The 25,985-nt window shown below is 49.2% G+C and overlaps 1 protein-coding gene across 1 annotated transcript in view; it reads left to right on the top strand.

The window, feature by feature from the left end:
- Positions 1 to 9,929: 9,929 nt before the first annotated feature.
- The window catches only part of LOC144160808 (uncharacterized), a 29,555-nt gene continuing 13,499 nt past the window's right edge, over positions 9,930 to 25,985 (top strand). Inside the window, exons 1-2 of the mRNA XM_077691963.1 lie at positions 9,930 to 10,028; positions 11,146 to 12,870. Coding sequence (XP_077548089.1) covers positions 9,930 to 10,028; positions 11,146 to 12,870 — 1,824 coding nt within the window. The remainder of the gene's footprint in view (positions 10,029 to 11,145; positions 12,871 to 25,985) is intronic.

Genomic DNA, 25,985 nt, shown 5'->3' with positions numbered 1-25,985 from the left:
TTCCTTTAATTGCTGTGCCTCTTTTACTGCCGAACGCAGAAAATATTCAGTTCATTGTAAAGCTTGGATAGATGTATTGTCCAGGTCCTGATATCCTCTGTGGGGCGGCTTACCTGTAATAAACGGGGGAAAGAGTAGGGGGGTGGGGGCGGCGGCGGAGGGCGCATACTTTAGTGGGTTGAATTTCAGAGAGATAAATTGCGCCGCTTTTCGCCAATTTCTCTTAGGGCAATTTTCCGGAACACTTTCATGCTATGACTACATAAACTATTTTTATAACAGTTGCTTGACCAATTTTGATGTATATAAAACCGCCGTGAATGCCTTTACGAAGCCTTTTGGTTCTCAACAAAACACTCAGGAGCATTTAATATAACTCCTTCACGAAAAAGTATGTCCAGTTTTTGCTCATTTTTCTTGCAACGACATTTTCTACTCGATCAACTTTTTTGATGATCGTGCGCAGGGCTGATCCTAAGAAGGAGCGAACAGGTACTTTCATTTTCAATCTATTTTAATGTTGTTTTCATGAGTATACGTCCAGACCACTTAATAGTCCAAAAGAACTTAATTTTCTTCTAATGTCATACTACGTTCAAAAAATTCTAGACGCGTTGCGGATGACGCCCTGCTTCAGGTGGCTGCAGTTGTATCCCTCTGTGTTCACGCAAGGAAAGGCGTAAAATTAGAGTTGCATAATTTGTTTCAAACCAATAACATAGTAATGGTAGCATGCATACAGGAAACCGTGCATACTGCAACGAACAGGGCAATAAATATTTTATTGGTCAAGGTTGAATGCGTAGGGTTCTCAACCCGTCGGAGGCAAACTTGCGCCTCTGGAAGTTTGTTTATTTATTTCTTTATTTATTTATTTATTTATTTATTTATTTATTTATTTATTTATTTATTTATTTATTTATTTATTTGATGCCTTCTTGCCTTTGCATGCATTACAGAAGGGAGATACATAACACTAAGCATTAATATGAGACTAAATAACAAAATAATTCTACAAAGCGCGCTGAAAATCGTCAATATAAACAGTTAATGCAATCATACGTGGAAGATAATTGCACTGCAGTATTGATGTAAAATAAAATGAATCGCGCAAGCCGTCACCTTTAAAGGAAAGTTAATAATTTGCTTTAAGCTAGCGGTCCCACTTTGCGATATGTAGAATGGCGCTTGGACATACTTCTCCCCTTCTACTCCAGTTTTCGAATCATAGATATTACGAAAAAAGTTCAACCTGTGGTTTCGTCTGTGATCGTTCACGTCCTGCCATTTCAGTTTACTTTTACTTTCTCTCATGCTAAGTTGAACGTGCCAATTACCAAATACGAATCGCACTGACATATTCTGTATGTTTTCGAGCGTATCAACCAGCTCTTTGGTGTAGGGATCCACGAAAACACATGCTTACTCCAAGATTGAGCGCACATGAGTGAAATACGGTTGTTCTTTTCAGTTAGATGGAGGTTCACTGAAACTTCGTCTCAGAAAGCCAAAAACATATGCAGCCGTAACTATTATGGTGTGAACCTGCCTATAACCACTCCCTAAATAAACTCCTAGGTATTTATATTCCTCGGCCGTTGTCACAGCAGCATAATTAACGGTATACGTATTCAATTGGAATGAAGATTTTCTTGTAAAGGTGCCGTTAACACACTGTTTAACATCCAAAAACTTTTCTCAAATAGCACACCAGGATGTTATTAAATTCGAATAAAGCTGCAGGTATACGGAATCACGTTCATTCGCTATGGTCCGGTAAACTAAACAGTACTTTAGAACTAAGCTATAGGGCCAATAGTAATAACAATGCAAAAACCGATTCATTCAGTTCATAGGATGAAATGTACTACGCAGAAGGTGATATGGAACACCATCATTTGCTTTTTTGCAGTCCAAGAATATACAGTCAACCACTTTAAGCTTATCTATTGCAAGAGCCAAATAGTGCGTGAACTCAACAATCTGCGTTGAGCAAGAAAATCCTGACAAAATCCGTGTTTGCTGGCATGCTTGCGATTATTTTTAACCAAATGAGTCATATCCCAAGAGTAGCTAAGCTCACCTTCAAACATCGGAACTAAATTAACAGCTAGGCTTCGTCAGTGACAAGGCTCTGTTGTTATCGCAAATTTAAAATAATATTTTTTCTAAATAGGCAGTCGTAAAATCCCATGAAGTAACATAGTGCAGGGCGTGAAGTTGATCCTACCAATGCACAAGCGAGTCTCTTCTACGTGTATCACCAACAACATAGTGCAACATTGCTTGTCGCAGTTTAATTGTAGGCAGAATAACTTGCGCTTTTGCTCGCACTTGCCTTTCTTTGGTGGGGAGTCCTTTACATAGTGGCGGTTTAGCTCCTGCGTGGTGGCCGCTTGCTCGACGCCCTTGAAGGCCAGTTATTTCGCCTTTGAAGGCCCGACATCTCTGCCGGGTCGATGTCTCCAATGCTCTCCATTTCTTGAGGGGGCGAATAGCCTCGAGCTGATGCGTCGACGAAGCCGGCGGCAGAGGCGTGGTAGCGGCGATGACTGGCGAGGCTTAGCTCACCCGTCGGTGTGGCACAGTCTTCTTGTGGCAATAAATGACATTTCCATGGCCTAAAAGGTTCTCTGCTAATGTCCAGTGAGTCGTTGCACCTTGCCCGTTCACCGAGAACACTCACACTCACCGAGAACACTGTTTGACAAACGATGTTCGTTCGTTTAAAACGTAGAAACACAGAGCGCATGAAAAACGCGTCCCCGTCGTTCGGTTCCCTAACGGCTTTTTCTCCCCCCAGAAAAAAACCGGTCGGTCTCCTTCCAAACACGTCTGTGCATGAATTCTCGGCGCCCACGCGCGTGCCGTTGTTCGGCTGTATGCCAAAATGACGTATAACCAGATACCTTACGTAAGCCGGTCTCCTCTTGAACACCGGTTGCCAAATATTCTGTGGCCAATCGCTTGCCGTAACTCGGCCGAGGACAGCTAACCGAATGAAAAAATTCCCCCGCATTTCCCCGACGGGGAGAATGTGAAAGTGCGAATGCACGGTTGTCGGCCCGCTTGCGGCGCTTGCGCTCGGCCCCCGCAGCCCACCGCCTCGCCGCCTTCTCTTCCATCTCTTCCATCGGGTTTGTAGTATCACGTGTACACCACGCAGTTATCAAGCCGCTATAACGCCGCTGAGTCGCCAACGCACGCCGCTGACGACGTAGTTTGAATGCGTTAAAGATATAAAACGCGTTACTGACACCGATATCAGCGTCGCGTCCGTGGCTTATTCGGTAGAGCGTCGGGCTGCGGCCCGCAAAGTCCGCGGATCGAAACCTGGCGCCGGATGCTGTTTCTTTTTTAAATATAGAGGAGCACTGCGGACGCCGCCGCCGCCGCCGACGCCGGCGGTGGATGGTTTGGGGTCGCTTATAAAGTGCATTCGCACTTAAAACGTATATTCTGGGGCCGTACGTCGGCCGGTATCCTTCATAACACAGGTTGCCCGACGAAAACGGATATTCTACCGCCGGACGCGCGGTTCACCGTTGAAACAACGAATGCACGACAGCCGCGCTCCGGCCGGTCTCCTTTCGAACACCAACTGCCGCAAGAATACGCATATTCTGTGGCCGGTCGCTTGCCGTGATTCGGCCGATTACCGCTTCCCGAAGAAAAAACGTATGCCCTAAGGCCGTACTTCGGCCGTTCTCTTTCTCAACATCGGCAGCCGTAAGAGAACTGAATATCTGGCAGCCGGTTAGCTGCCGTTGTGCGTCCGGACACGGGCGGACGGAAAAATACCGAAGCGCTGGTTGCCGAATGTTGGCCGTTAAACGCATGATCAGTGGCTGCCAGAACCTGGATGCTGGCCGGACATGCCAGAAAGCGGCCAAAGACGGGCCGGTCTTGGGGCACACTTTCTGTGCCGCCTGGGTTACTCGTCGTACGAAGCTGGAATGTTTTTTTACAGCATGAGCCCCGCTAATGCATTGTAGCTAAACAATTCGAGCTATAAATATATATAAACATACTTTAGGCTCAGCTGTCCTTTGTCCAAGCGAAATGGTTAATATCTGCGCAATATGAACTCCTCAAAAGGTTCTCTTTTGTGGCTTATGAGCTCCTTAGTGCATTCATAATCCGCCACACATTCCCCGATGACCCGTCAGCGTGCCAAAGATGTCTTCAGCCATAGTGAATGCCACAGCCTCCACAGGTTCATGTAAGGAATGGAAATAATTTGTTTTCATTTCTTTTTTGCAGAGGGACAAAAACGTTTGTCGCAAGCTATCAGTGGAGAGCCAAATGTCTCCACAGTCTGCCATAGACTGGTTCTGGACAAGTCATAGAGAATAAATACAGAATGTAGCAACCTGCTTTCGCAGTATAATTTCTAAGTTCAGGAAAGCAAAGAAATGGATTCATGTTTAGTGCACATTGTGATGAACTTTGCAAATAAGCGTTTCGAAAATTATTTCAACTCTCGGGCTGCCACTGACATTGGCGGCATAAAACTGCAGGAATGGGTTATTTTAAACGCGCTTGGCGATGTTAGAAGTTGTAATGGTAGGCACGTGAGCTTTATTGGCAGATATTCTGAAGTCTCAAGCTACGACTGACATTGACAGAATAGCAGCTACACCACACGTTCTGCGCGTTCCCACCTTTCTTGCGCTCCAAAAAAAGAACGTTTTGTTACTACGGTAGTGCTAGGACAACCAATGTCCCGTTCCTCTACACGTCAGGGAGCAAACTAAAGTTGACTAGTGTAAATAGGACATCTGAATTGATCAAAGACATTGGAAGAAACATGAAATATCACACACAGCACAGATAAACATACGCAGTGTGGACGCTAATGCCATGAACACAAATCAATTGTAGGCGGAATAGCGTGACCTACCTCTCACGCTCTTCTGGGTGCATTCTACGTTTCGTGTGCGCGACGGTCAAGGACGAAGATTCCCGGTTTGATTAACACAGTAAATGTATGCTACTTACGAGACCAACACAACGCCGCAGCTAACACGAAAGTTTAAAAAATACCGATAAGTCTAAAGACGGACGCTCTGACAAACTTGCTTGAAAGTTGTACAGCGTGTGCGTGCGAGGCGATAGCGAGCGACTAACCCGAGAAGATTCAGAACCGACGACAGGTACAGCAACCGTCAATATACAACTCAACAACACCACACCGTAAGGGTACATGCAGACTCGAGAAATGCGTGCACCAGCAACTTTCTATACAGCACTGGCTAACGTACGCAGCCAGAAATGTCAAGCCGACTCCAACCCACGAACCCGCAATTACGGCAGCAAACGTCTCTCGCACACGAGCAACGGGCAGCGGAGCGGTATGGTTATCGGCCGCAGTGACGAACATGTTACTAAAGAAGAACCGTTACAAGAACATAAATAAGCAGCACTGACCTTTTCGGCGCCGTCGAACAGTATTGATTCATTAGATGGGCCTCAATAGGTTCCTCAGCGGTATTGTGACCACTCAGTTGTTCTAGTTTGGCAGCGGAAGTGCTGTGACCCCGATCAGTACCCATCACCCTTATGCCCCCACTGCGGAGATGTCGACACCATCTGCCACGCTATGTGGGCGTGCCCTCGAAACCCCTTACCCCTAATCCCCTCTGTTGATCAATGGGAGGCGGCGTTGGGCGGCTCTGACCCCGGGATCCAGCAAGCCTTGGTGGAACGTGCTGCCGAAGTCATCGCTGGGCTGCGCCCAGTGGTCACCACACGCCCATAAATTGCATACTGCAATAGAGTTTATTCCTCGTCGTCGAACAGTAAATACAGCCTGAGGATATGAAGAAATCCGCAGTTCCACGACACTAATAACGGTTCCCGCCAGTCTGACAGACTAGTACATCAGGTGCAAATGCCAGCAACCAAAAAACCACTGAAAAAAAAACACCCCTACTGGCGCTACATACGGAAGAACAAAAACACTAGCGGTGTGAACGTTGAGAGATAGGGGCGCTGCTGTCGTTTGAAGGGTTGACGCAATCCCGTTTTTCTGTCATCATCGTTGTACCCGTTGGAGTCCCACTATACTATGCATCAACGCAAACCGCTCCACCTTGTGGCTGCCCACGCATGAGCATGGCATATCGAACTGAAGTGGCGGTCGTTTGTAACTGTTTCGCCAACCTTTAAAGACGATAGCCTTTCTTGGCCTACTTAAACCCTGAAATTTGGCCTCTCTGTATGACTGTCTATCTGTCTGTAACTCGATTCAGCCACCCGGCCGAACTAAAAGGTTGTTGTGCAATAGTCTTATATATTCACAGCCAAATGTAAACGTGTAAGCCCGGTTTACATGTTTAAACTTGTCAACTTTGTTAAACGACAACGAGACATTACCCAAATATAAGAAAGGAAATTAGTACACAAGGGATATTTACCGTGTCCATGTATTAAAAAATTCCGGGATGCTTGGTTTTTTGATAACAAATGATATTCTACATCTACTGGAGAAAACCGCCGCCTGCTGTTGCTCGCGCCACCTCCTGGCGGCATATGAGAAATCATGCGGCAACAGCAACGAAAGGTTCCACTAGCCAGGTTTCACGTTCTGCTAGGAACGCACGTGGAGCACGGCAGCGCGCTTCTATTTAACCTTGAAGTCGGCCACCCGATTCACGCGCGTCTCCGCCATACTGCAGCGCTGGCATCGAGGAACCCCGCCTGCAGAAGTGGAACGCGGTAAACTCAAATCTCCTTGAGCAAACCTTTAGTGTGCTTACCTTGGGATGAGCGCGACGGAACAGGAACAGCATAAGTGGTGAGCGGGAAAGCAAAGCGGGGCATTTCCTTGGCAAATGTCTACAAAGATTATCGTCTTTTGACGGTATTTGCAACGAAGGGAGCCGATACGTGGCCATTTTTTCTTCCTCCGTGGCTTGGGAGATGCGCGCCGTGGCCACTGACCAGACGCCGGAAGACATCACGAACTCGGCGACCTTGATCTCTTTTATTTGCTTCGGAAACTGGGAATATTCCTCTAAGTGGCGCGGTGGCTGGAACAAAGAGGCCAAATATTAGCCAATTTAATACATTAGTTGTGCTAAAGTTGTTTCACGCCGCGGGCCGTGAGGTCGTGCGATGAGTGCGCATAAAGTTTGATGACAGCTTTTCTGCGTTGTTGTTTGCCGTGAACACAAAACAACGCTGCTTCATTGACTGAGTTCTCTTGACAACAAGCTTTTCCAAAAACAAATAAAACATACGGTGACGCTCTTTGGTGCCCATGGTATTCAAACCTATGTCCGTATAGTGAAGCCAACGCGACATAGCTAATTGCCGAATAGAAATACATCTGCCCATTTCCCAGCAGTTTTTCTCCCTGAAGACCAATACTGCAGGAAAACAGCAACCGGGGGACCAGCAGGAGAAGGCAGGTCCTTTGGTGCACTTGAATTACTATGAGAAGGCACCACATAAAACAGGTAACACTTCAGATCATCCTGATGCAATGCATACTTTGAAATAAGAATGCCATTTCAGTATTAATAGATAGATGGTAAGGCATATGCCGCGTGGTAGATTTAGTTCTCCACGTTTAGTGCCGTTCTTCTGAATGACACCCACTCAACCGTTTCCTGCAAAGAGGCTGTAGCAGCAGCTACAGCGACATCGCTAGATCGATCGCCGTCCTCGCGCAGCAGCCCGATCGACATGTTCACCGGCTGCGCGGCCGAGCGAGCACACGAGGACATGGAGGTCTCGCTGGGTGCTCACAAAATAAAATCTGGGTTTGACTTGCGACGAACGAACGTCCTGCATGAGGCTCCTTTCTATCGCCCGACATAGCGCCCTACAATTGGTGACCCTACCGAAGACGACACCGAGGTTAATGTAGAGCCATGTCCCTCGACAACCAGGACTCAACCCGTTCACAAGAAGCCGGCGAAGCAGTCTCAGCCTTGACCGTTCGGCTTCCGCAATTCGGGGAGCGCCACCCGACGACCTGGTTTCTGCAAGCACAGGTGCAATTCCAGCTGGCTCGGATCACCTCTCAAGAAACCAAATTCCTCCACGTCGTCAGAGCTCTACCGCAGACAGCCGCAAAGGAGATCTCCGACATCCTCGCTTCATTCAACCACAAACGCCCCGCAGCGCCTTAGGACCAGCTCAATGTTGCACTCCTGGAGCGCACAGCTTCTTCGGAACGCCCGCGCATCTAGCAGGTTCTGTCCTCCGAGGAGCTCGGCGACCGCAGGCCAAGCCAACTGCTACGGCGCATGAAGCACCTCCTTGGCACGCATTCTCACGCCATGGATGACACACAGCTGAGTTCCTTCAGTGCCTACCTTCCAACTTCCAAATGGTCCTCGCCACTGTCGCAGCCATCGACATGCAGGCACTCGCCACGATGGCAGACAAAGTCATGGAGGTCGCCACCCCCTTTTCTCAAGTGGCCGCGGTTGCATCATCTAAGCCTCCGTCTCCTCCCTGCTCCAGGAACCCCGATTCAGCGCGCAGTTAGTCCTCCACTTCATCTAGACTCGACAGCTTTTGCGATCGTCTGGAGAAGGTCATCGTTGCCGCAACACGCCGCGATAACTAGCCACAACGTTCGTGTCAACGTTGTCATTCGTCGTCGCAGCGCCGAAGCCCTGAACGCCCACGCAGTGAGTCGCCCAACCACGGTATTTGCTACTACCACCGGCGTTTCGGCGCTGACGCCCGCAGCTGCCGTCTGCCCTGCGGCTGGACGGGAAACGGACGGGAAACGGCGACAAGCGATCTTGGCCGCACCAACAGACAGATGTTTCTCGTGGATACCGGTACCCAGGTTAGCATTTTTCCTGCTATACGCTCGGATCGTACTTCTCATGCCATTTCGCATTTACAAACAGTGAACGGCACGCGCATACCCGTCTACAAGCAATGCTCACCCTCTCTAAACCTAGGGCTCGGCCGAGTTTTCTGGTGGGTTTTTCTCGTCGCCGACGTTCGCACCGCCATCCTCGGGGCCGACTTCCTCGCAAAACTAGGCCTTCTCGTCGACCTAAAGCGGCAGCGACTACTTGATGCTACCACACTCCTCTCAGTGCAAAATGTGTAAGTGAACGCAGCTAGTAATGTAGCACCATCCTGCGCTACAGTTGCCGATGAACCATTCGCCACCTTGCTGCGGACTTCCAAACCATGACAGCGCCACCTGACTGGACTCAGCCTGTTCATCACAGCGTCCGTCATCACATCATCACCACTTGCCCTCCAGTTTTCTTTCGACCAGGGCGGCTCGCGCCTGACAAGTTCAAAGTCGCCCGTGCGGAGTTCGAGCACATGATGGAACTGGGCGTCATCCGTCCATCATCATGTAACCACGCATCACCACTGCACATGGTGCCCAAGAAAACTGGTGACTGGTGCCCCGGTAGAGATTACCGGTCCTTGAACACCAAGACCGTTCCTCACCGCTATCCGTTACACAACCTCCAAGACTTCACCGCCAATCTCCACGGGGCCACAATATTCTCTAAGATTAGTTCGTGCTTACCCCCAGATCCCAGTGGCAGAAGAAGACATCGCCACGACTTCTATCACAACCCCATTCGGCCTGTTCGAATTTCTGCGCATGCCGCTCGGACTCCGCAACGCAGCACAAACATTCCAGCGTTTCTTGGATGCCGTAACACGAGGGCTACTGTTTGTCTGCGCCTGCGTTGACGACATTCTAGTTACCAGCACATCCCTGGAAGAGCGTCTGAAGCATCTTCGCCTTCTCTTCGACCGTCTCGCTGCTCACGGCATCGTCATCAACGTGTTCCAAGAGCACGTTTGGTGCCACTGCTTTGGATTTCCTTGGTCATCGTTTGGACGCCACTGGCATATGTCCACTCCCCGGCCGCTCCCTGAACAGGAGAGGGAGAAGCGCGAGTGCAGCGAGGAGTGATTCGAGAGCGATGACACCTCCCGGCGACTCCACTGCAACAGGGGACCGCAGACGCGAGTCGCGTTCGAGGTCCAAGTCGAAGACCAAGCGGAACGTCGCCGAGAAACAGGTGGGCTGGGCGGCTGGGCCTCTCGTCGCTCTTACAAGCAGCAACTTCCCTCCTCTCGTCCCCACCCCTCTTACCACCCCTCCTATTGGCGAGAAGTGCAAGCAATGCTCAGAACTCAAGCAAATGATAGAGAGGCAGAATCAACAGATCAGAGCCCTAATGGAACGTGTCGAGGCGTTAGATAAACCCAAGAGCGGTAACCACAGCAGTAGTAGTAACACCGGGGACGCCAATGAGGTTAAGAGAAAGGTAGCCAAAAGAGACACCCTCGGGCCGTCGTCGCCGATGGCGTCAGAGCCGGAGGCACCGCCGACAACAGCAGTAGTACCAATGGACGAAGAGAAGGCTGAAGAAGCGGTCGTCATTACACCCGATGATACTACCGCCGCTCCCACGATGGAGACGGTCATGAATGTGTTGTCGCAGCTCACAAACCAAGTAGCGCACATTTCCAACCAAGTAACTCATGTCATCGAGCAAGTAGGAAATTTAACCACAAGAGTTGGTAACAATGAAGAAAAATACAACCGGTTATCCAACAGAATGTCTTCATTCGACGCGAAACTCAGACACGCTATGGTAATTAAGAAGAAAACGACTCGAGTAGCACTGAGAGGCAGGCCACGAGAAGCTACCACCCCAAAAAATAAGGCTACCACCCAACATGCAGAAGAAGACTAAGGGCAAGCAGAAAGAGACCGCGACATTACTACAATGGAACTGCAGGGGCGTAAGACATAAGATCGGGGAGCTTCAGTTATACGTGGACAACTTAGAACACAAACCAGACGTCATTGCGCTACAGGAAACCAATGGCCGAGTCAAGCTCGCGGGGTACATTACTTACACGGACCCCAGCGAGAACGGCACGGCGACCCTGGTGCGGAGTAATGTGGCGGCTACGCAGCACGTTACTGCCCAACGCGGCTGCGAGCACACTCTAATCGAAATTCACGACAGAAAAGTGGGAAACGCCGGTAATGTGTTCGTTCTGAACGCATATTGCCGACCTTCGAGACGGGCAGTCGACTTTGAGGGCACCATCTTAGACTGCGTGAAAGAAGCAAAAACGAGACCGATACTCATATTAGGAGACTTCAACGCCGCTCACACGCAGAGGGGTTACAAGTACTCGTCCAAGAGGGGGAAGCAACTCGCAAAAGCGCCAGAAGACCACGACATGACGGTGGTAAACGAGCCGGGTGTACCGACCAGGGCGGGCACGGGCACGGCAAGAGACACCACCCCGGACCTGACGCTAGTACGGGGGGACCTCGATGTTGCCTGGCACAACACCGGGGAGAACCTCGGCTCGGACCACGACGTGATCTGTGTGACCCTCAGGGGACCCGACATAAAGGCAAAAGTGGGGTACGCCAGCATCACGGACTGGGACCGCCTGCGCAAAAAAGCCGAAGCGGACGACGGTGAGGTTGAAGAAAGCGACGACGAAGTCAAGACGTATCGTGCGTGGGCCGAGAAGCAACGCGAACTAGTCCAGAAGTGCACGCAGAAGATAGCCACGACAACGCAAGTTCCCTTTGTGGACATCAGGCTCGCCCAGATGTGGGAGGCCAGACACGGGCTCACCCGACGGTGGAAGAGACAGAGACACAACAAGAAGCTGCGGAAACGCATACACGACCTCAACAGACAAGCAGCCGAGTATGCGATCCAACTATGCAGGGAGAACTGGATGAAGGTCTGCGACGGTCTCCAGGGTACCTTGTCTACGAAAAAGACGTGGAAACTGCTAAGGCACCTAATAGACCCACTGAAGAGCAAGAGCGCAGGTGCCCGTGACCTCGCCCGAACGATCAACAGCTACGACGGGGACGGTGACAAGCTTGTCCGACAACTCACGCAGAAGTACCTCAAAACGGAAAAGAGCGGCAAACCGTCCCTCGAGTACGACGGGCGGAGCAACGAAGACATGGACGCGGCCTTCACCGAACTGGAGTTGATCGCGGCCATAGACGAGAGCAACCAAGCCAGCGCACCGGGCATCGACGCCATTACCTACAAGGTTCTAAGGAACATGAGCGACAAGAGTCGGACGGAGCTCCTGGACCTCGCAAACGCAGCGTGGGAGAAGGGCTCGTTACCGAAAGAATGGAAGGAAGCGGAGGTGCGCTTCATTCCCAAGCCGGGGAAGCCACCTCACGTCGACAACCTGCGACCCATCTCTCTCACATCGTGCGTGGGGAAGGTGGTCGAACGCATCATATTTAAGAGACTGCAGAAGCACCTAGACACCACTCACCAGATGCCACCGACCATGTACGGTTTCCGAGGGCACCTTAGCACGCAAGACGTCCTAGTGCAGCTACACGAAGTGGTGATCAAAAAATCCAAGAACCATACCCCGAGGGCGATCCTGGTGCTCGAGCTCGAGGGAGCTTTGAACCACGTAACCCACGACAGCATACTTCGTAACCTGCGAGACACAGGGTGCGGAGAGCGAACGTTCAAGTACGTCCGGGACTTTCTCAGTAATAGAACGGCCAAGATTAAGATCGGGGACGAGACGTCGGGGCCGATAGCGCTGGGAGACAGGGGCCCCCCGCAAGGGTCGGTCGTATCGCCCCTGCTCTTCAACCTGGCGCTACTCCCGCTCCCAGCCCTGCTCCAAGACATAGAGGGCATTGACCACGCTCTCTACGCGGGCGACATCACCGTGTGGACGTCTAGAGCAGGGTCGGAGAGTTGGACGGAAGAGACCCTTCAAAGAGCGGCCGACACCGTACATGACTATGCAAAGATATGCGGCCTTCACTGCTCGGCACAAAAATCGGAGTTCCTAATCATAAAGCCCCGAAGAAAGAAAGAAAAGCAAGAGAAGGTGCGTATTACCATAGACGGGACGAACATAACGCCGACCACGCAAGCCCGAATCCTGGGAGTGATCTTCCAGAACAACGGCAAGGCGGCAGCGGCGCTAAGCAAGATAAAGACCACCACGGAACAGGTCACGAACATGATACGAAGGGTCACAAACAGGCGAAGAGGACTGAACGAAGACGACGCGCTCACGCTTGTCCAGGCCTTTGTGACGTCGCGCATCGTATCCGCGGCGCCGTACCTACAGCTGCTCAAGGAAGACAAAGATCAACTGAACGCGATCCTCCGCAAAGCAACAAAGGTGGCGCTGGGTATCCCGCGCCACTCGTTCACCGAGAAGCTGTTAGGCATGGCCAAACACAACACGGTGGAAGAGTTGGTAGAAGCTCATCTGTCTACCCAGAGAGTGCGGCTCAGCCAAACCTCGGCGGGCCGAATGGTACTGGCCAAGCTGGGCTGGCAAGAGGCCGACCACAAGGAAATGGGACCTTTACCCAAACTTTGGTCTCAGAAAATCGAGAGCAAACCCCTGCCCAAAAACATGAGACCGGGTCGCAACGACGGGCGCAGAAAGGCCAGGGTCAAGGCCCTCATCGAAAGGCTGAGACAAGCGGAAGAACAAGAAGGTGGAACGGGGATCACCCTCTACACGGACGCCTCTCTACCCAAGTTTTCGACACGAGCCGCGATCTCGGTCACGACGAAAGACGCTCTGGTGACGTGCGCATCTGTCAAAACGGCGTTCCCGGAAGAAGCGGAAGAGGCGGCAATAGCCTTGGCGCTCACGTTGCCTAACGCGAGCAAAATAATCACGGACTCGCAAAAAGCGTATGCCAGCTATAGAAAAGGGCAGGTGTCTCTGACGGCACTCAGAATACTAGAGGGAGGAATACGCCGCATACCCGAGCAGAAAGTCGAACTTATATGGACACCGGCTCACTCAGGGCTGGAGGGCAACGAACTCGCCCACCAGTTTGCCCGAGAACTTGAACACCGGGCAGGCGAGCACGAGCCGCAGGCCATAACGACCTACAAGGACATCACCAGCCACTACAGGGAAGGCAGACGGCGGTACCCTGACCCGCACAAGTCGCTCAGCAGAGCACAGCAAACGATCTATCGCCAAATACAAGCAGGTTCCTTCCCGCACCCCTATCTCCAAAGCAGAATGTACCCCGAGATATACAAGAAAGAGTGTAGATTCTGCGGGCAATTGGGCACGCTCCGGCACGTCATCGGAGAGTGCGATTTCACCGAGGCAATCCCTCCACCCCTTACCAAACCCTCAATCACCCTTCCCACACCCTTTAACGAGCGATGGGAGACCTTGCTAACCAGCCCCGCCTTGGAAGACCAGCTCGTCCTGATCTCCAGGGGCCAGGCAGCCGCGGAAGCATATGGGTCCCGTGAAGAGGGAACCACCCCATTCGGCACGTAGTCGCCGCAATTGTGTGTGGCTAAATAAAGTTGTTCTCTTTATCTCTCTTCCCGCCAAGGCCCAGGAAATCATCGACTTCCCCAAGCCAGCCCTACTGCAAAAGCCAGTGGTACTAGCCCAGTGCATATTGTGTTATGGGATCAATGTTACACACTAGCACATGCTGGATACTAGCAACACTGCATGGTAGTCATGCTGCATACTAGCAACACCTGATGGTAGCCATACTGGATGGTAGCCGTACTAAATAATGGCCGTACTGGATGCTAGCCGTACTGGATGGTGGCCGTACTGGATGGTAGCATATAGTGGACACAGTGGTGCAAGAGATTGGAACTTCAGAACTACAATCTCAACGCCACAGAACAGCATGTGACAGATGTAGCAAGCACACAGCAAGCACATTTGGGTGACATTTTTTTTACTTTCGAAATTTTTATTTTTGCAGCAGTAACTCACACAAAATTCTTTCAGCTCATGCATGGTCTACATGAACCCCTAACTTTAGACCTTTCTGGTCTGTTGGGAGAAATGTTTGCTGGTGTGCCACAAAATGATTGATTCGACATGCTTTCTGAACGCAATCACATCAAAGGCGACAAGTTTTGAGAAGCAAATCGTGTTTATTACCTATAGACAGTACTTCAGTGGCATATCGCCCAGCTTCCGATGCAATCTTCAGCCTTTTTGTCGCCAGGAAAACTTTCTGCATAAAAAATATGAGGGAGCCACAAATTTTTCTGCATAAAACAGGGCTGCATAAAAAATATGAGGGAGCCACAAATTTTCCGCACACGATCAATCACATGTGATATGCCTATTTCTCAAGTGAAGCTTTCTATGCCGCACTGATTGCATCGACGTGCCAGCACAACCCACTACTGGTAAGCCAACATTTGACATACTGCAGAAAAGCCAAATATACAGAATGCGGTTCTCAACTTGTTATGCCTCCCTGGTGCCATTGATTTCCGAGTAAAACACACTGCAGGAAAGTCAACTTTATACAATGGGTTTCACAAAGGTTACATCAACCATACACCACACAACATAAAAATGGATTGTCTCTGCACACCTAACAGGCCTCTCGTAATAGGCAAATTTATTTGGCAGTACACACGGATAGCGATTATCACTTGGCTTTGACACAGGTAGCATGGGAGAAAGGTTTGCGTTTTAACCATTGTTCTCTTTAAAAAGGGGCTTTTGATTTTTTCCGCATCAGAAGTTTAGCCATAACATTAGGCTAACCTCTACTGTTGACTTTGTCAATGATCCCTACCATAATGCCAAGGCACCAAAAAGAAAGTAGGAATGCATTGCGCTCACCTCTTCTGTTGGCTTCGTCAATAACCACTACTGTTTTGCTATTGCACCAGAAAAGAAAAAGTGGGAATGTCTTTCTTTTTTTGAAACACAGCTAGAAGAGTTAATGGCAGGTGGAGGGGAACTGAATGATAGAAGCAACATAAAACAGCACGCTTCACTTAAAACTACACTAAAAGCTGTACTGGATAACTTTTTCTTTGAACCAAGAAATCGTGCGTTTCATGGCTATCGGGGCGTGTTGGTTGAACATGCTGCGGGGAAAGACAGCGCAGAAGGCACACAGACAAACAGAGGAAGACTGGATAACCCACCGCGGTGGCTCAGTAGCTCAGTCATTGTGCTGCCGAGCCCAAGGACGCGGGCTCGATTCCCGGTCATGGCGGCCGCTTTTCTGATGGAGGCGAAAAGCGAAAATGCCCCTGTGTGCGAGAGTTTTGCGTGCATTAGAGATCTCGAGGTGGTCAAAGATCATCCGGAGCCCTCCACTACGGAGCACCACATTGCCTGTGTAGCACCGGCGCGCTACACGTCATAATCAATCAAAAAGACTGGAGACACAAGAGCGCTGAAAAGAACAGTTTTTTTAAAGAAATAGGCCCACATGTACATATGAGGAATGACCACATCATCAGTTAAATCAGTGGCGCACACTCAGGAATCTCAACTCTTTCTTTGACAATGCTATGGACGGTGAGCTCACACATGCCTGTTCCAGCCTGTTAATCAGCTCTGCCTCAATTGTCTCCCATTTGGTACAACCACAGCATCTTTTAACTTCTTATCGTTTGAAAACAGCGCGGAAGACGGGACTGAGCAAGTAATAGACGACACAAGCGCTGACGAACAACTGAGCGATTTAATTCGCAAGAAAATATATATATGAAAAACTAGGGGAAGAGAAGGAAAGAGACATAGAAATACGAAAGAAAATTGACAAAAAAAGGTTGATAGCAACTGAATAGTGAGTATGACAACGACAATCTTTCGCCGCGTGACGATTTGAAGACTACTAGTCACGTAGGTACGCAATTTCCTTATCCAACAGTGCCACGGATTGTTCGCTGATACAGTCTCTCCCTTTCCTCTTGATTTGGAAGGCCTCGAAGATCTCCCTCTCCCTTCGCCCGCGGTAAGAGGTGAGTGTGGCGCATTCAGTGAACCGAGGGGTGCAGCCGCACGAGTGACGTCGTGTACGAGATTCCGCTGTCGTGCAAACGCTCCTATATAGGACAAACAGGCCGCTGTCTGAATGAACGCTTGAGGGAGCACGCCAGCAAAGTCAGGTCTTCTACAGGTGGCACACTGTCGGAGCACTGCGCCTCGTGCGGCTGCACCCCTCCGTTCACTGAATGCGCCACACTCACCTCTTACCGCGGGCGAAAGGAGAGGGAGATCTTCGAGGCCTTCCAAATCAAGAGGAAAGGGAGAGACTGTATCAGCGAACCATCCGTGGCACTATTGGATAAGGAAATTGCGTACCTACGTGACTAGTAGTCTTCAAATTGTCACGCGGCGAAAGATTGTCGTTGTCATACTCACTATTCAGTTGTTATCAACCTTTTTTTGTCAAAATTTTCTTTTGTATTTTTATGTCTCTTTCCTTCCCTTCCCCTAGTTTTTCATGTATATATTTTCTTGCGAATTAAATCGCTCAGTTGTTCGTCAGCGCTTGTGTCGTTTATTACTTGCTCAGTCCCGTCTTCCGCGCTGTTTTCAAACGATATGATGTACCAACAAGCCCCTCAGTGAACCCTTTTGCAATCTTTTAACTGTTTTATCAACGAGAGGCACACAGGCGCACGTGGAGCAGTGCTGTGCTCGAAACCCGATCGCACAGGTTTCTTCTGAGTGCAATACTAACCCTGTTTGCATGCTGTCTTAACCTACCGTTTAAGCGCCTTCCGGTTTGCCCAGTGTTGTTACCGGGAAGGGCAATTTTGTGCACTACCCCTTCGATGCACTCAACATAGGCCCTCCTGTGCTTCGTCCTGCAGTTTTTTTCCCCAATTTACCTCAGGGTCGCTCAGTCTGCACAGCTTCAAAGCTTGTTTGAGACTGAAAACACAACCTTCACGTCTGAGCGCTGGGCCACCTTTTTCAAGTGCAATAATTTGTGCACGTAGATGAGAAACGCAACCTTCTGTCTGCTCTTCATAGGCTCTGCGCATGGTTGAGCCTTCGCTTGTAGACTTCCACGTATCCGCTCGGCAACGGAGGCGAGCATAGATGTAGGGTAGCCAGCGGTCTCCAGGCTTTCCACCTGGCCATAGAAGCAAGCAACAGTGAGGTGCAGACAGGATTTTTCAAGCAAAGCCATGCGGGTGCTTCCATTCGTAGATGATGTCAAGGATGTTCTTGAAGCACAGAGTGACAGTGCCTTATTGAAATTTTTGAATTGGCAGAATTGTAAGGTAGAACTGGGATTTTTTTGCGCGCGGTTCATAGCACCAGTAGACACCGTCAGGATGGACCTTAAACTGAATATCTAAAAACCTTAATTACTCCGTCATTAAAAGTTCGTACGTTAGGTCCAGAAGATGCAGTCTAAACAAGGTCAGTATATTCGCACACTAGCGTTCTAAGGCACCAGGTTCACACTTAATGGAAGCACCCGCATGGCTTTGCTTGAAAAAACCTGTCTGCACCTCACTGTTACTGGCTTGTATGGTCAGGTGGAGAGCCTGGAGACCACTGGCTACCCTACATCTATGCTCGCCTCCATTGCCGACAGGATACGCGGAAGAGGGGATTCGTGCGAAGGCTCAACCAGGCACAGAGCCTATGAAGAGCAGACAGAAGGTTGCGGTTCTCATCTACGTGCACAAATTATCGCACTTGAATAAGGTGGCCCAGCGCTCAGACGTGAAGGTTGTGTTTTCAGTCTCAAACAAGCTTTGAAGCTGTGCAGACTGAGCGACCCTGAGGTAACTGGGGGGAAATACTACAGGACGAATACCAGGAGGGCCTATGTTGAATGCATCGAAGGGGTAGTGCACAAAATTGCTCTTCCCGGCAACAACATTGGGCAAACCGGAAGGCGCTTAAACGGTAGGTTAAGGAAGCATGCATACAGGGTTAGTATTGCGGTCAGAAGAAACCTGTGCGATCGGGTTTCGAGCACAGCACTGCTCCACGTGCGGCTGTGTGCCTCTCGTTGATAAAACAGTTAACAGATGCTCTGGTCGTACCAAATGGGAGACAATTGAGGCCGAACTGATCAACAGGCGGGAACAGGCATGTGTGAGTTCACCGTCCATAGCATTGTCAAAGAAAGAGTTGAGATTCCTGAGTGTGCACCACTGATTAACTGATGATGTGGTCATTCCTCATATGTACATGTGGGCGTATTTCTTTTTAAAAAACTGTTCTTTCGAGCGCGCTTATGTGTCCAGTCTTTTTGATTGATTATCACGTGAAGCGCGCCGGTGCTACACAGGCAATGAGGCGCTCCGTAGTGGAGGGCTCCGTATGATCTTTGACCACCTGGAGATCTCTAACGCACGCCAAACTCTCGCACACAGGGGAATATTTCCTTTTCGCCTCCATCAGAAAAGCGGCCGCCATGGCCGGGAATTGAGCCCGCGTCCTTGGGCTCAGCCGCACAATGCCTGATCTACTGAGCCACCGCGGTGGGTTATCCAGTCTTCCTCTGTTTGTCTGTGTGCCTGCTGCGCTGTCTTTCCCTGCATCATGTTCAACCAACACGCCCAGATAGCCGTGAAACGCACGATTTTTTGGTTCAAAGAAAAAGTTATTCAGTTCAGCTTTTATTGTAGTTTTAAGTGAAGCGTGCTGTTTTATGTTGAATTTATTATTCAGCGCCCCATTAACTCCTCTAACTCTGTTTCAAAAAAAGAATCATTCGCGCCATTGAGGTTTTAGTGGTACACACCACTTAAAGTTAGAGCAAAACCTTGCTGCACCTTTCAGAGAAAATACTTCGGTTCAGGCACCATGCGCCCCAGGGATCAGCACTTGTTTGAGGGCGTACCTATGGTGCTGATGCTCCGGACATGCTGAGGAGTCCAGTAGGTCGACACTGCGAGTCGGTTGGTGACGGCAGCAGGTTTCCCCAGGTCTCCCACTACAGCCACGCACAGCTTCCAGCAATGACTTGAAACTATGAAATTTTACGTGAACATTTGGTTGCCCCTGCGCCTCATCACTACAGCTGGCTGTTCCTCCACACGGCAAAAAGTGCGCAATACTGCGAGTACTGTGAACGTCAGTCATATTCGTTAACTTCTCAGACTTAATCTGCTTGTAAACTATAGCAGCGACGAAGGAAAAACTATGTAACAAAAACCAGAAGATATGCATTAAGGAAGCCCAGTGGTATTTTAAACTTTTTATTTGCTTTCCAGCCAATCTTCATGAAACTTTATAGGCTTGTTTAGTTTTTTTGCCTGATTTCAAATATCCAAGTAGACGATGTAAGGCATTTAGTTTCAGAGACAACTAAAACTATTCCTTGACTGTTCTTGAGAACAATGAAAAAAAACTAGTCAGGGAAAAATTACCAGCAAGGCATGAATAGATACCAGAAGTTGTGGATCATGAAATGTGGGAAGCATTTTTTTTTGTTTTGCAATAACTTACAAGTTTACGTCAATTATAACTTCTAGGTTTGAAGTATACTTCTCCTGCTGGCCAATTAAAAATAGCGCTAATTAAACAACTGCAGAAATACAAAATGCAAAATCTGCTTCGCATGTTCGATGATTTAAAAATTCAGCTTTACGCTGAAAAAAGAATGATCTTTCTAGCTGCTTTACGTGCTGGGATGTACCTCTCGAGAATTTCTTATTGCTGCAATACCGCTCGTGGCAAAAAAGGAGAAAATAATGGAAAAATTGTTTTTTTAAATCGAAATCAGGCCTGTACGGCTTTTACAAGTACCTGGTACTGGTCACGTACCAGCTTTCCAGAGAGAAAGCTGTGACTAAGAAAAAAGTGATACCTAGAAGAATGCTTTTTTGGGCAATTTTTTGGTCCCAAAGACCCATGTGCCCCCTTAAGCGCAGTCTCGTTTCGGAAACTGCGTGTTGACACATGGGCCCGCCGCTTCGGCGGAGTGGTACACTACATGAACTACTGCCGCTCTTAATTTGCACCCGAGTATACATCAGGATTTTCTGCCACTCCCAGAGCGCAGCCATTTCTCCCCGACCAGTGCGACGCTATGTGGGCGCTTCCTCGGGCACTTCGGGAAAAGTAGCCGCCACTCACATTGGACTGCGCATCGCGAGGCTTATTTCGGCACCTAATTCGGTGTGCAAATTGGTAAGTGCCTTTTTATTTGACGTGTCTGCTCACTGCAGCCCACTTACTAGAGAGTGCATTCAAGCCGAGCAAAAACTAATTGTATTCCAGGTTTGCCCACGTTGTACACGGAACACGAATGCAGCGGGGAGCGCGTTGTTCTCGCCGAAATCACAGCCTGTAAGGCTCAATTTTGTCGTGCGAGGCTTTTGTCAGCCCACTGCTGTACCCATGGTTTGTACAGTCACTTGCTTTTTTCTTAAATCACTCCTACAGGCAGCCATGCCCTGTAGGAAATTAGCAATGTGTGGAAGCTACCTGTTCAAGCTACGTTCACTGCGCTAAGAACCAACGCAAACGCACGATCCTGATGCGAGAAACCTCCTTCTGAAACAGGTGTACGCAAGTGAGAAGTTTAATCACATAATAGACTTTCTGGGGGCCCAGAGCACTGCTGCGAGTGGGTCGTCACACCAAACCGGAAATACCTCGAATCGAGAGGCTTTGCAAGAACAAGTGCGGTCGTACGCCACTTTCAGAAGCCCACTTATTCATTCCCCTGACGTCCATTGTAAACTTGGGTTCTCTAAAAGCGTGCCATGCGTTGTTCTTGCAGAAATCACCGCCTCTGAGATTATTTTGCCGTGCTGGCTTTATCAGCTGGATTGCTGTAGCCGACTTCCCCGTGCCACTGAAATTAGATGTGCGCAGTCAACCTGCAACACCTAGGTTGATGTTTGCTGGCCTTGCTTCCATGAAATGAACACAGCTAACTTGAGGGGAACTGAAGTTTCAGATAGACAACGTCATGGGATCAGTACTTGCAGGCTTAGAAAAGTGGCGTAGGACCACACTTGTTCTTGCAAAGCTGCTAGATTACAAGTATTTTCGGTTGAGCTTGACGACCCATTCGCGGCGGGGCTCAGGGCCCCCGGAAAGTCTATAAGGTTATTAGAGGTACCAAATGCATATGCCTATTTTATCGCAATATTTCTCGCATCAGGATCCTGCGCTTGAGCGGGTAGCTTCTGTACATTGCTAACTTCACACAAAGTACGGCTAACTGCAGGCAGGATTTAAGAAAAAGTGAGCGACTGTAAAAACCAAGGCACAGAACTAAACCGCAAAAAGCCTCGCGCGACAAAGTACAACCTCAAAGGTTGTGATTTCGGCAATAACAGCGCACAGCATGCTGCATTCGCGATCTGTGTACAGCATCGGCAAACTTCACATACGGTTAGATCTCATTCACTTGGGATGCGTTCTCTGGTGAACGGTTAAGGTGCAGATACGTGAAAGATACATGGCCCACTTGATGCTGTGAAGGAGGGCTCAAATGTTGCGCTGGAATGTTGCCGGCGCGTTGCATAATCCCAGATGTCGGGAGATGTCTGTACCTTTTGAGGGTGTTCCTCGTTGCTGCCCCCATCTTTGGCGTATACTATACTATACTTTGAAGTCATAAGGGCAGTCGGTGGTAACGAAAGAACTTTTTTGTGGCCCGTTTGAGCAACACACGTTTGACAATCGCCCGAGCGAGGATCTATTGAAGAAACCTATATCTCTCGGTGCACCGAGTTTAGCGCATCGACCGCATGGGCAGGAGGTAAACGTATTTGTTTGCAAACACGTTCATCTGTCCGTATTGATTGATTGTGTGGTTTAACGCGCCGACGCAACGCAGGCGATGAGGCGCGCCGTAGTGGAGGGCTCCAGATTAATTTTGACCACCTGGGGATCTTTAACGTGCGCCGAAATCTCGTACACACGGGCGTTTTTGCTTTTCGCCTCCATCAGAAAAGCGGCCGCCGCGGCCGGGAATCGAACCCGCGACCTCGTGGTCAGCAGCGCAACGCCTTAGCCACTGAGCCACCGCGGCGGGTTGTCCGTATTCCACATCGAATTCCTTGGTTGCATGATAATTGCATGAGAACAAGCGCGAACAGCCAAATGAGATTGATTCCAGCTCCCCGGGTTCAATCCCCGTCGCCGCATCTGGGACAGAGAGACAGACAGAAAAAAATGAGGGGGTAAGGCGTTGCGCTGCTGTGCCCGAGGACGCGGGTTCGATTCCCGCCAGCGGTAGCCGTTTTCCTGATGAAAGAAACATCCCCCTCGCGAGGGGCACGATCAAATGCAGAGCATTTCCGGGGGCGCACGACGTTAAGTATTTTGCATTACGTTAATGTTGTTGCACTTGTGGCAACTTCTGACGAGAGAGCGCGGCGATGAGTGCATTCCAGCCTCGCCGACACCCGCCTTTATCACGCCACGATCGCGCTGAGAGGGCGCACCCGCGAGCGATGCGGACTACTACGGACGCCTAGAACGGGTGACATGGTGAGTTAAAGAAATGCTCTGCATTTAAAAGGCAGTTGCCAATTTTCAAGCCCAGTTAGGTTCCCAAACACATGGCCTGATACGCAGTTCAACGCGAACAGCCGCATGCTGATAGGGCGGCGGCTGCTCTTCCCGCAGTCCCCTAGGAAGTGCCCGCAAGGTGGCACACCAATCGCGGAATCATGGCGGCGCCCTGGGAGCGCTAAAAATTCTTGTGTATAGAACCTTTCGCTACTGCTACAGACCAGAAATTCGCCAGGTCGGCCATGTTGTAACGATCAAGGCACCACCTGGCGGGCATTTCTTGGGGACTGCGGGGAAAGCAGACGACGACGCAGTCCCACACTGTTGCTCCGTGCCGTGCATGGATATGACACATCATGGCGGCATTGAAAGCGGTCAGTGTCATTTATTCGGTATGTGAGCAGCGACAAGTTCAACAGCGCTTTAAGGAGAACGTTCAAAGCGTCTGAGAGCTGTCAGGTTTGCCCATAAATTTCTTTCCCAACACGCTCAGGCAGCGGGCCACACCATACGCACTTTGTCCTGACGGGGGTTCAATAAAATTGACAGTTGGGCTAGTTGGTTTTGATTCATCGTAAGTAGCGCTAGAGACGGGACACAGAAGAGGAGACACACACGACGGCGCTAACTCGCAACTGACTTTATTAGGCGAAAACACAAATATATACCCAAAAGAAAGAAAATGCAGTTTGATAAACACAAAGGTCACAAGATTACGATTCGAAAAAAACACACAAGATTACACTGCACATAGTCAACAACCAACCAGCGAAACATCTAAGTTAATGCATTTGACAAGAACAGAAATTCCTTTTCATGAAGTGCTACTGACGCGTGGCTGATACACTTATCCTCGTGTTTTCGTATATAAAAAGCTTCGACTACCTCGCGTGTCAATTGGTGCCTGTGTCGCCATAACACACTGGTGTTTTCAAAAAGTGGACAGCATTGCGCCTGGGTCTTATCTTTGTGGGTCGCGCAATGTCGAGTGATATGTGCATGAGGGTTGTTTTTGAGCGAACTCCGGTGTTCCATCAGACGAACATTGATGCATCTGCCTGATTGGCCGATATAAACGTTGTCACATGATAATGGCAATGAGTACACAATTCCTGTCTTGCACGGGACAAAAGGCGAAGCATGCTTAACATTGCAATATCTGTCAGACTTCTGACCGGACAACCTTCTTTCTACCATGTTACACAACTTACCAAGTTTATTCGGAGCGGAAAAAAGGGCTCTAACCCCGAAACGCCCGGCAACATTCTTCAAACCATGTGATAAACGGTTGATATATGGAATCACAGCAGTTTTCATTTTTTCTGCCCCGAGCCCATCTTTTCTAGATTGCGCTGCCGCACCCACTACTTTAATTAACTTCTGGACAGTCTTGTGCATTATGTGCACCGGAAAACCGGAGGCGTCCAGCCTGGTAATTTGCGCCTGGAAACTATTTTCAGTTTTATGCAAACAGGACTTCAACACCGCAGGCCTTAACACAGAAAAGGCTATTCCACTTTTTACCAATTTGGAGTGCCCTGAACTGAAATTTAGAAGTGGTTTCACAGATCTAGGGCAATACTCCGAGCAGACATGTCCAGGTTTCAAATGTAAGCGCAAATCAAGGAATTGTAGGCATCCCTTTGTCGGAAGCTCACAGGTGAAATTAAGTCCAAGACTGTACTCTTTAAACAATTTAAGCACATCAACGGCTTGGCGCGAAACATTACAGTTCGCCACAAACACAAGAAAGTCATCCACGTATCTCACTATTTTGAAAGCCAATCCGCACAGGTTTTGCTGTATATTTTTCCTGTCAAGCACAGGTTTTGCTGTATATATTTCCTGTCAATTGCACTCAGGAAAATATTGCTGAGGACGGGAGCCACCCTGGAACCTATACATATTCCAGGTTTCTGCAAATGCAACCCCCTGTTGCACTCTACAAAGGTGGACTGTAAGTAAAGAGACAGGATTTCGAGAAAACCACTTATAGGAACACCGCAATTACTCGCAAACCGCATTTCATCATTTTCCTCGATAATGCACCTTTTCACACTGTTCATCAGTTCATCGTGAGGACTAGAGTAATACAAATCTTCAACATCTATGCTGAACATTTGGCACGTGCCGGGGTTGTTCGAACTCAAAAATTCTACAAGGCTGTCCGAATTCGGGATCAAAAACGGATCATCAAACCGTAGGCAGTCCAAGTGCTTTTGCAAATACCCCGACACTAACATCTGCCAGGAGCTCCGCTCAGAGACAATGGCTCGTAAAGGACAAATCTAGCGTCAGACCTTTTTCATGCTTTACCTTTTTCAGGGTGGCTCCCGTCCTCAGCAATATTTTCCTGAGTGCAATTGACAGACATATACAGCAAAACCTGTGCGGATTGGCTTTCAAAATAGTGAGATACGTGGATGACTTTCTTGTGTTTGTGGAGAACTGTAATGTTTCGCACCAAGCCGTTGATGTGCTTAAATTGTTTAAAGAGTACAGTCTTGGACTTAATTTCACGTGTCAGCTTCCGACAAAGGGATGCCTACAATTCCTTGATTTGCACTTACATTTGAAACCTGGACATGTCTGCTGGGAGTATTGCCCTATATCTGCGAAACCACTTCTAAATTTCAGTTCAGGGCACTCCAAATTGGTAAAAAGTGGAATAGCCTGTTCTGTGTTAAGGTCTGCGGTGTTGAAGTCCTGTTTGGATAAAACTG

This window comes from Haemaphysalis longicornis, unplaced genomic scaffold (genome assembly GCF_048455015.1).
Source record: "Haemaphysalis longicornis isolate Haplotype H1 unplaced genomic scaffold, Haemaphysalis longicornis Haplotype H1 scaffold_11, whole genome shotgun sequence".
Taxonomy (NCBI): Eukaryota; Metazoa; Arthropoda; class Arachnida; order Ixodida; family Ixodidae; genus Haemaphysalis; species Haemaphysalis longicornis.
Note: the sequence above shows the minus strand (reverse complement) of the source record. Positions and strands in the feature narration are given on the sequence as shown.